At 35.6% G+C, this 12,531-nt stretch overlaps 1 protein-coding gene across 1 annotated transcript; it reads right to left on the bottom strand.

Annotated features, from left to right (window-relative positions):
• Positions 1-1,024: 1,024 nt before the first annotated feature.
• Positions 1,025-2,365, bottom strand: LOC132549208 (uncharacterized). The gene has a single exon (XM_060213125.1). The coding sequence runs from the start codon at positions 2,327-2,329 to the stop codon at positions 1,118-1,120; it is 1,212 nt and encodes a 403-aa protein (XP_060069108.1). The 5' UTR covers positions 2,330-2,365; the 3' UTR covers positions 1,025-1,117.
• Between the last annotated feature and the right edge of the window lie 10,166 nt (positions 2,366-12,531).

Consider the following 12,531-nt stretch of genomic DNA (forward strand, 5'->3'; position numbering starts at 1 on the left):
ACAGTACCGACAACTCCTAGGTTACATATTTACATGTATTACTGCACCGACAACTTCCAGGTTACATATATACATGTATTACAGTACCGACAACTCCCAGGTTACATATATACATGTATTACTGCACCGACAAGTCCTAGGTTACATATCTAAGTGTGTGTTATATCAGCAACAGTTCTGGGTTACACATCGACATGACATATGTTAAAGTACCGACTTCTCAAAGGTTACACGAACTTTTCCTTACTGTTGTGTTCTCGGATATTGTACTGGTAGAGTACACTGTTTCTTACTGTTTACTGTTAAATGCCCTTTCACTATCACTATCTTCATGTATCAGTTATGACCCACTGACATTTTAGGAATTTCTTACAGATGAGTTAGGTATATTCCACTGACGAGTTAGTTATGTCCTAATGACGAGTTATGTATGTCCTAATGATGACTGGTGTATGTCCTATAGACAAGCTGAAAATGTCCGACTGATTAGGTAGGCATGTCCGATCGGTAATTTTGTTGTTTTGTGAGATCCAACAACTACTGTATGCCCCTACGTTAGATGGTGTCGAGACAGAATGCGGATTACATTATGTACCTTGTAGCACAAGAGCTTACTCTTTCGAAACGCATGGTCTTATTCGCATTGTACAGCCATTAAGAGATTTAGTTTTATTGTATCTGAATTTGGTCTACCATTATGTTGATATGTTGGTGTTTTCTTGGTTTTTCTCCTAATCCTTATTCGAATAGATGTGATGAAACACTCATAATATCCGCCATAATTTGAGTTGATTTTTTAACAATGACTAAGACAGAAAATAATATATATATATTCACATGGTTGACAAAAAATAAGTTATTTGAATTCGTTCATATTTTGCCCTAGTTGTATTTAATTTGAATGTGGATGGTAATTATGTTGATATTTTCTCGTTGGGCTTTGCTCCATTTCAGTGTTCAGACATCAATTTGTAAATTTGTCCAAGACACCACAGGTGAAAAAAAATTAATAATACAGACAATATTTCTATAATTAGTACGTGATTTATTGACATTATGATAATACACGAGGTAAATAAACAATACTTCTAGTTATATATTGAGCGGTGTACACATGTCAGCTTTTACAGCCGAAACAGTTAGAACAACAAGACAATTTTATGACTGCCCTCCTAAAATGTTTATCGAACGTGAAGTATATAAAGGGATTCATAACGTTATTTAACAAGTGCAGTCTTAAACAGAACATAATTGTTAAGGAATATGCTTCGTCGTTGTTGAAATTTACCCAGAAATTATTGGATTCTATATTTTTGGAAAGATTTACGGCAAACGTCGGTACAAGGCATAGTATATAGCCGAGCGCTAGAGTCATGAACATGTACGTTACACGGTACCGTGCTGCTTGACTTTTCGATGATGGCTCCCGTTCTAGATTAGAAGATAAACTATCATGCTTTGTTATATCGTCAGTTAGTCTACATGTTTCCGTTTTTGGCACATCCAGTGTAGAACCACCGATAACAATTAAATCATTTCTACCCATACCTTTAGATTCACCATTGCTTGTGACGTCTAGCGATTCCCGCCAAGGTGCTATATCGGCCGATTTATGGCTTGGACTTGGGGGTACTTTTGAACTTACGTGACGTTTTAAGCGGTTCTCCTGTCTGTAAAGCGTTGTTCCGACTGAGCTATAAAATACTATTATCCCAGTCACTATTACTAGACTCAGCATACCGTTGATTCCTTGATATATATAAATCAATGCCTTAAAAGTATGGTCAGTTTCGTACCGACTACCACAGCGATTTCCGGTCACATTCGTACGGTAATTGTAGACAGGTACTCTTGCAAAGAAAGCCCAAGACGGTAGTGATAACACTGTTGCCACAGAACCGGTGATGAATAACGCCTTCCGTCGAAATCCTAATGTCATATTCTTTCCAAGGCGGCATATTTTCATATAACGTTGATATGCTATGACTAGGTTCAGCAGACCAGACCATATCAGCACAACAATTGCAAAAAACCACAGACATTCACATAAACCCGGAACAGGAAACATAACCGGATATATATTGGTTAGTAAACTAACACCACATCCAGCGAGGCAGGCGATGGCGTCTGTCACAGCTAAAACTGGAATGAAGTAACGCACATCTTTTTTGTTTTTCATTTTGAAGATGTACACATACAAAACGATAAGATTTCCTAATACTCCTATAGTCAGATATAAAGCCAGGATGACGTCATTGGGTAGTAGGGCTATAGAAATCCCCGAATTCCACTCGAGAAGACGAGTTTCAATACTACTGTTCATTTCCATGCTGGTTAACCATCCAATGCTCTCTCCAAATGAATATACTCGTAAAGATTTATATATATCATAACATATACTGCATGAATTCAGACTGGTTTACATTATATTCGTACTCTAGTAGTTATACTGAAGGCAATGCATGATTCATTTAAGTCAAATGCTGTTGAATATATGAAAACGAAATATCACTTTTGTTATAACCGTTGGAAACTCCTCTGTGAACGATTCACAAGTGTCCGATATCTGCGGCGTTCAAACGCTTTCGGTTATGATAAATGTTTTCGCTCTTTATGCACACTTAGTGATCCCAACACGAAATCATGAAGTAAAACACCCTTGAAGTGAAAGACGATCTCCAGCCTTTTGATCTGACATGTTTATTTACGAGCACGCAGAAATAATGATATTCCTGACATTTGTTTCCACCGAGTTCTAACAATTGTTAACACATTGGCGATGTTTTCTCCTCAGTAAAAGAAAGAGCTTAAGACTAAACGATGTCCGTTCATTCACGTGAATTCGCATGTGCCCTCTGATTGTGTATTCAGCGAACCATGACGCTGTTCTGTAGACACGTGGAAACAAAAAATAACATCACATCATAGTGCCTTTGTATAAACAATAAGGAAACTAATTTTTTCCACAACGAAACACTTTCAATAACAATTCATCACAATGAGTATTCAGTTGAAATTAGGAAATATTCAAAAAGATGTTGCTTCTAGCACAAACACCATCATCATAAAACGGAGATATTTTTGACTGAAATCCATTTCGTATTTTTAGTCGAAGATTGTTTCTGTAAACATTTCTCTGGCATTTGTAAAATATTTCCACTGATTTTGATAAAGCTACATAAACATTGCTCATGCTTCAGAATCGCTTGGCTATACCTTGTGCAGTTGATAAGTCTAAATATACCCCTCCGTGGTTTAGGAATCGTCTTGGTAACTTCAAACGTGAACCGGCCAAACATTTTCTTTTCTGTAATAACTTAGACGTCTCCTATACAAAATCGTATAATCCCATCCTGTAAGGATTCCATGTTACGTAAAACTCATGAGATTGTCCCGAGTATCACTGTATAATAGCGGGCACAGAATCCGCGTCATTATCTCTCGCCAGCCACTGTATCATACAGCTGCGTTAAGAGCGTTGTTAGCTATATATATATACGGCACTCTGGGGTGATATTGAATATAGACAGGTTAGGATAGGCCCTTCCCCTTAAACTTCTGAATCAATATCTACATATTATTATCTCTAGTCTTTGTACAAATCTACATGAAAGGTAAGCAATGTCTTGAACATATATAATTCATCTGACGGTTAGAGTTTTTTCTTGTGCAATAAATAATAATGAGAAAATTCGCTATATTGTTATTCGCTAGCTTCTTTATACACCTTCAGTACGTTTATATTCCTTTGTCTATGATGTTATAGTGAACTGCTGAAGTCTTCTTTTTTATTATTGATGATGCACTATATATACATTCTTAAGAACGAAAATATGTGTATGCAGACTAAGTCTTTGTTGTATTAATGCACTAACTTATAAGAATTTCTTTCAATTTCTGGCGAATTGGTACGATTTCAACATCTTTGATAGAGGACATAATTTCTTATTCAGGATGCACCGAACGGCGGGATGTTGCGAAGTCAAAATTAGTAATTGCGCACTCTGCGACTGCGCGAGATTAAACAAATCCGTTGGTAATACTAGCACTGTACTTGGGTGCTCTTTTCAATACATTCAAGGTTAGCTTTTAAGTGGTGTATGTGTATTTTGATGCCCATTAATTGGCGAGTTAATATCATCGCGACACGACAGATTTTCGTCTATCAAACATCCACCTAAGTATATGTAATACAGTTTAGATGTAATGTGCTCATCGCCATGTTTATGATATAACTTCGTCGCTTGAAGCAGGTCTTCCTTCCGGTGACGGTTTTCTATATTTAACGGCACATGAGATTATTTTCTTCGCGATAATGGTTTTAAAATATCCGAAAGTTATTTATGGTTGGTAAGTAATTGCACGTGAGTATAAAGAATATCACACTTTTGCTCGTGCAAATTGATAATACCTATGTAATTCATTATTTACTCGTACCTTGTATATCTGAGATCCATGGGTAAGATTCATACGGAGATCATATATTAAACAAAATGACAAATACTTACACGTATTATTGGACTTAACGTGACCAACCCTCTGTTTGCTTCGTTCTCACGTGTCTGAACCATAACAAAGGTATATTGTTTCAAGTTAATTAGCTAGGGTATTTACTGAATGTGGCCATGGGAGGTAGGAGGGAGGTAGCCCAATAAAACCATGGACCCTGAAATACATCTCTGACACTAGCGTCACCGGCGGAAGAAATGTTAGTCTGGATACCTTAGACGGGCACTTGTTAGTGTTGTATCTTTGATCAATCAACACTAGTTTATGAAGAACAGGTTTTCTTTCCCCGTAAATTCGTGATATGTTCAGAATATACAACTCACGCTGGTATATAGTACAGTCTTCTTGTCGAGATCGGGCCGAAGTTTTTAGACTCCCCACAGGGAAGTTATTCTCGTCGATTCACGCTCTTAACTCAAATGATAAACTATTTTTTAAGCAGGCTGTTTCTTACGACAGAATGACCCGGGTTACATAGACCTAACACATAGTGTTAGGTAAAAAAAATTCACACCCTTCACCCGTCAAAAACTATCTCCGTCTGTGATAACAAAGAAGTTATTCAGGTCGAGAGGACCGGAAGTTGGAACTACTCATAAACGACTTTAAGGCCATGTAAAATGATGCTTGGCGATATTGTGGTATTATAAAGCCATATCTTGTTGCCAAAACAGGTGCCCGAGACTTTTGTAGATTTGGGAACAGGAAACCGAAGAAGACTATGGACATTTTTCTCTAGTAGCAAGATTCGACGTGGACTGTTTACGACCCCGGTATTCCAACTCATTACCGTCACACAAAGGCCCGGTATATGTAGAGAATTTAGATTAACATAACAGTGCCACATCACAGAGTATCTGGTATTTGTACTCATCATAGCTTACACTAATCTAACTAACTCGGTACTAATGCATATGTCACAATATCTCTGGTCCAAGGCATACATTATTTAGCTAGAACAAAGCCTACACACATTTAATGGTATTGGATCCGCACATGTGCATATCAAATTTCAGTGTGATGGCTGTATCTATTTCGGCTCGCTATATGCAGAAAAGTAGATAAAGGGAAACAAATTAAAAAATAAATAAATTCAACTCAGATCTCAGTAGGTATACCAAGGATTAACAAATATTAACTATTAGGATTGACGCTCCAAAACAGTACCATTCAAAAAATGAATTTGCGATCGATCTGTGTTCGAGGAAGTATAAACCGTACATATGTGAGATGTAATGTTATATAACGTATCAAGTTTTCCCTTTATAATCATGTAAAAATGAATTAATTTATCCATTCGAATAAAGATGCTGCCATGCTTAATTACAAAACACCTCGGTTTCATTTTCAAACGTAACACTATAACAAGACAGTAACGGTTTTCGAGGTGCATTTAGACAGAATTTCAGCGTCGTCGCATGGAACTCGTAAACCAGTGGAATCTGTTGACCTATTCATTGTTTCAGACACAGGCCAGTTACTACAAGATTGACGACTAAATTAAACGTTCTCGTGTATGTTGCCGAAAGACGTCCGAAACTTTCCTTTGTTGACGAATAAATGATTTTGACGGCCAATCCAACAACTGCATCTTATTCTGCTGCCGAAAAGTTTCAATTCACAGCAGAAATTGGGTACGATTCCTCTTTCTAATATCGTTCAAAACCATTAAATGTTTGCCGCCAAAGCGGTTCCGCTCTGTGACGTAACAGTTCGCAAAACTGCCCCCTAGTCGACTGCTTACTGTGTCCTTTCCGTCACTTTTAATGCACACAAAATCGGGACTTTTTGAAAACAGAACGATTTTCAAATATCGTAAGGTTACACTACAGCCAACACGGATCCAATTAAGCTGCAACAAAATCGGTTCAGTGAAGGGGCGCCGCGTTTGGTATTCGGTAGGTTTTTTTAACTTGATGCAGACCACTTGTGCAGAAACATGCTTCCCAAACAATGTACTTGCTGTCTATACTGCTGTTACGAATTGATTTCATTTATTTATGAATTATATACATGTACGACGGTCAATCAAAGCGGTCTTTACGGGGTCGGACGCTTCAGGGCCGATCGGAAGTTTACTCTGTTTGATTACCACGATTTAACAACCGGTAAATTGGTTAACTGTCTTAACACTACAATCCAAAGGTCTGTACAAGCCGAGACGCACCAAGCTAAATTATGCTTATAACTTTTCCTCCTGTGTATTTGTGACAGCCATGGCATAATGGTAAAGATAATAAGTAGCGCGATTGTGTATATTTCAAGTCATGAGAATCTTAAAAAAAGTGGCAGTTTGTTATCATAATTATTGATGAAATTCAAGCTAAGATTCCAGTTATTTGAAGAAAATACCATGGGATTGTTCACTTAATACAGAATTTCATGCTTAAATGATTTGAGTAATCCTTTTTTAATTCATATATTGCATTTGGTTTTTACTCATTTACAGGGTTTGCCGAGAGATCATACTCACATTTCTTGAAGTCTATATTTTACATATTTCTAATGCTGTGTTTTATTGTAAATATTTATATGCTCGCTCTGTTTACATATATCTCTATTCATATGATATTAATGACACGTATCAAGAACTTTTTTTTTCAAATTAGCAAACCTCTGGTGAGGTAATGCGAATAAATCTTGATTCTCATTTAATTGAAAAATGAAACAAAATGATAGAAATTATAAATAATTGATATTCTTGCTTGATACCAGAAATTAATTTATTTGGTGAAATCTTAATGCTTATGCTGAAGATGCAGTTACTTTTTCTATTCAGAAATGGACAATTCCAAGCAATAGTTAAGAAAGACATCATAGGTACACGTATTCCACTTTACCATGTATGTGCTTGCGACATTACCAAAGTCTCACAAAGAGTGATTTTGTATCACTTTTTACAATTATTTCAGTGTTGTGCCGATGAAATTCTATCAGCAATGGTATTGCTTATGTCATTAACATCTTAAAATCTTTTTAATGTAAAAAACAAAAAAATCAAACAAAAAACAGAAAAAAAAAACAAAATAAAACAGAAAATATTTGCCGGCCAAATCTAACCTGATGTTAAATAATTTTAACACTAATTTGCTTGAGCATGATTAGAATTAAAATATCGAATAAATCTTATCAAAGCAGGATGAAAATTCTTTTAATGGAATCTAAATATTCTACGACATCAACGTTAATTCGTGCAAATCGTTGTTTTAAGTCTTGAGAAAAAAAACAGCAGAAATATGAAACATGCAAACATCAAATGGTCCTGTGTGTTAATGTCAGAAACACAATCTTGTTCTGGCAGTCAGTGGATCCGGGAACTGTAACTCGTAAATAAAGACTGTCTACAACTCTCTTTATCTGATAATGCGAAAGCAGATTAAGACTATAATGTCTGGCTGAGATAACTTGCTCGAGATGACATATATGTATTAACCTGAAGATATGCTAGTGACGCTGATTGCGTTCTACATTTGTGCATCAATCATATGACGACGTTTTATCATACGTTTAGAACTCTCCTTTGCCAAAATACATTTCGAGTGCACCGAATACGTTTCAATGCCAAGTTTTTGGTATTGTACAATTTGGTAGTAATTCATTTTACGACTATTTCTGCCTTGTGGAATGCGTATCCTGATTTTCTTATGGAGCTTAACTTATATTTATTGATTTACGTGTATACATCCTTCTCGTAAAAAGAAATTTCACTTCGTTGAGTTTTCCGTCGTCAAATGTGTTTTTGATGGTTAAACACTTTCATTATCTGTATAAATACCTGAAAACGATATCTAGGAACATCTATGACAGGGTTTCAAAACAAAAAGTCGTGGCCGATTAGACTTTCATTGGATTGTACATGAATACATACGGGCGGACGCCAAGTCGACTTCTTTAAACAATATATATTTGTACTTATCACCATCTCGTTACACTAGTGCAACAGAAAAGTCTTTTAATTTTTTTTACATGCATTACCATCTCGTGAAATTCAAACCTCAGCAGAGCGAAGTAGAGAAAACGTTGGCATAGTGAAGTAACCTCGTCATTCTGTCTTACATAACGTTTAATGCACCTAATAAAAGTGTCAAAAGGTTGGCCGGATATATCTGGAAAGTATTTTGTCACTTCCCTAATGAAACTGTTCAACAGTGTTAGAGATCACTTCTTGACACATTAGATTTCCATGTGTGTGTGTGTTTTTTTTATTTATTTTTTTTTGTCGACCACGTGGACGCATTTCATGTTTTCTCTCAATTGTGACTATTTGACACATTGCTTAAAATTCTACAAGACATTTAAAATCATGGATGTTTCAACACAAATATTCAAAAGGGATAGGAGAGTTAAATATTATGAAATCGATGTTAATTGAAAAACTCGAGATGCAGGCTGAGGTATTTCTCAACATTTAGGATCAGTAGAAATTACACAAGGAAATTCCTTTTTAGAAAAAAAAAAAGAAAAAAACGGAAAAGAAACAACATGTTTAATTGAATTTAAACTAAAAATCGTGCACGAAGGCAAACAACATGTATGAACGATATAAAAACAGTTGCAGAGCAGTGCATGTCAAGTGTGGTGTCTATAGAGAAAATTGGCCATTCACAAAGTCAGTAATTAAAATGTCGTTGTATTTGTAATTACAAGTATTTAAAGTTCATTTATTGGTCAGACAACCACTTCCGTTTCACTTGTACCTTGCACTTGCATGAACCAATGCTGCTGTAATTGGAATGTAGATCATCGGTGATTGAAGAACATTACTCTTTTCTTGCTTCTATTTGATAAAACAATCGTATATTGAAAATTCTGAAGTGAATAGTGTTCGTTATCAAGAACAACAGTCATTTTGCCATCAACACTCAAAGGGTGTGTCGGTATGAACACACAGATAGTCTTGTTACAACGCCACTCCGCAGCTAGTCATGTGACGAATGCTCGCCGACATATTAACAGCAAGTGAAGACAATCTGTCCGTAATACGCCCAGCCGCTCTGCCAAACAAGCAGTATCTTTTTATGTCATTCATATATAACTGACATTTCGGAGGCATCGTATACGTAATTTCTGATTTACGGGAATGTCCGTATCTTATCGACCACGTTATTGGTTTAGTCAGTATATCATTACATCTGTTGTTCTATAAGAACTAAGTAAGCTAGAAGAGATTAATGTCTTCGTAAATGTAAGTTAGGAACAATACTGGAAATAAATAATTATTTGATTGACAAATCATGCTTTTGAAGCGCATTTCTTGGCTGTTATCTACCGACATTTCATGTATGTTTGATGTATTTAAAATAACTTTGATAAACATTTCCACCTTTTCAGTTCCCGAAGTTTGCTGTAACCTGCTAATTTGTACTTGACGTGGTTTGAAATTATCAGATGACGAACATTATCAAATAATGGGACCAACGCATTTCCCATCTATTGAAATCCCTCAGTAAACTGTTAGGTTTATCATTTAGGTACTCATCATCTCTGAGTCCTAGGAAGGCGAAGTAGCTGTATGATGTAACATCTGAAGAGTCCTAGAAAGACGAAATAGCGGCATGATGTAACATCTCTGACGAGTCTTAGAAAAAACGAAATAGCTGCATGGTGTAACATTTGACGAGTCCTAGAAAGACGAAATAGCTGCATGGTGTAATATCTCTGACGAGCCCCAGAAAGACGAAATAGCTATATGATGAAGTTAAATTCATAATTTGATTTAACTGTATCCGATTACCTGTTTATTTGTATTAACAAGTACCATGTAGTATTCACTTGTGTGTCTTTTGTACAATTCTTTGAACGAAAAAAACCTGCGGTACATGGACTCACTGACAACCAAATATCTCTTGACATCGTTGATATTACAATCTGGTGGTTCTCTATCGTTGTGAATTAAATTAACATACCGCTAATTCATGTTACTATCATGTTGTGATATCCATCATCGATCTTGGCCCAGGTAATGATATCAGTTCTGTTTTCAACAATATTTCTTTTTGCCATATCAACGCATGCTCTCTAAGGAACACATCTATTTTTTGATATTCTTTGTGTTACTGAGACTCATCTTGATAATCACAATTTTACAATGATGAATCACTTTAAAAGCAACGGATGGAAATCTCTTTAGGAAAGATAAAAATAACTTTGGAGGCGATGGTGCTCTTCTCTATATTAAAAACAACCTAAATATCAAGCGTAGAATTGATCTGAAGCCTGACAACTTGGAATTGCAATTTGTTAAAGTAACATCTCGTAACAAGCCCTTTTCGCTGGATTTTTAGACCCCCAATTTCACCTGATAATTACCGGGAAAAAGTTGATATTATTTAATTGATTTACAAAAGAAATTTTAGTGTAAGATGTTAATCAAGACGTGCTAAATCTTCATTCAAATTCCAATCTTCACCTGAATTCATTATACAACATATGGATTATAAAACACTGCTACTGAATAGCTTTTCATTTTCCAACATCCTTTGATATTCTTATCATTATTAATGTAAACTTTGTAAAAAAAAAAAAAAAAAAAGAAAAATGTTGTACTCCCTCATTCTTTCAGCGACCTCTGTATAATTCGTTGTAATTTAAATTTCAAATCTTTAAAGAAGCATGCTTACAAAAAGTCGTTCATATTTCCTCAATGCTAATTTTGATGTAGCATATTAAGTTCTTAGTGCTATCGGCTAGAATCTTTACCTTCAAGATGATATTAATGAAAAGGAATTATGTTCTTCAGTGGCGTAGCAATAAACAGTGTTTAACTAATTATCACTGCAGTTTATCATTTTTGTTGAATGAAATGTGTTGGTGTAAATAGAAAAGATATTTCTCATTAACTAAAATCCGACAGCTTCACCTGGCTTCTCCCCTGGACCCTCTTTGAAAGCATAAACACATAAAACACATTTGCTACGCTACTGTTCTTACTACTAACAATATCTAGACGAATTGAGTCTGACATGCTGCATCCTGACCTGTATTTCATTAAGTTATTCATTAGAAATGTTAGTAGTTAAAAACATTTGATAGTGAATATCTATCACTAAGCATACAAACGAATATACTCAGATTGTTAAAATGTAAAATTGACAGAAAGTCACATTTATTTAGTATGTTATACGTTTTGTCTTACTGTTGTAGAAAGTGCTGATACAGTAGGGGCAAACGTAACAGAAAGGGAAAGCAACCCAAAGAGAGGTAATACATAACAGTGGTTTAAGGCGAGGGGCAAGATATGATATTTAGTCAGAAAATTGGGTCTGTTTGTCCACCTTATGGGTTCGACACATGAGTGTGTGTGGGTGTGTGGGTGTGTGTGTGTGTGGGTGTGTGGGTGTGTGTGTGTGTGGTGATGGTGGTGGTAGTGGTGGTGGTGGTGGTGGTGATGGTGTGTGTATGTGTGTGTGTGTGTGGACAGTTCGAGTCTGTGTTTGCCTCCAATTAAAAGGACATTTGGAATAAATCTCGACTCAACAATAAATTCAATTTTTGACACATTCATGATAACTTGTTGTAGATTTTTTTTATTTTATCTAGAGTGTTGATTCTGATATTAAAGTATCGATGCTATTTAATGATATTCTACAATTTATTGACCATTTAACTTTTTTATCTATGTAGATATAACCTATGCCTATGCTTTGTCTCTAAGATCTTGGAAATCAAATATTCTGAGATAAAATTACGATCTGATAGTTAAATAATTTTTTTTATAACACAACCAGTAGAAGATTAGAGTGTGACTCTTCGAAGACTACGCGGTCACCTTCATCAGACAAATAACCAGCATATATCAGTACTAGTGCGCTCCACACTGGTCATATGTCTGATAAAGAATTCCGATAGTTGTTTTTATATTTAGTGTGACCATGACAATTGTCTCTTTTTAAAACGAATTATCCATTTCTTAATAGTAGTATGTCGTCATACTCCCGATATACATAAATTCCAGGTTTTTAAAATGCAAGGTGATGCAGACGCGTTTGTTTTATGTTATCGTTACTTCAAATGTGTACATTT

The sequence above is a fragment of the Ylistrum balloti genome, unplaced genomic scaffold (assembly GCF_031769215.1).
Source record: "Ylistrum balloti isolate Yb309-2 unplaced genomic scaffold, AGI_CSIRO_Ybal_v1 Utg370048, whole genome shotgun sequence".
In the NCBI taxonomy this organism is placed as follows: domain Eukaryota; kingdom Metazoa; phylum Mollusca; class Bivalvia; order Pectinida; family Pectinidae; genus Ylistrum; species Ylistrum balloti.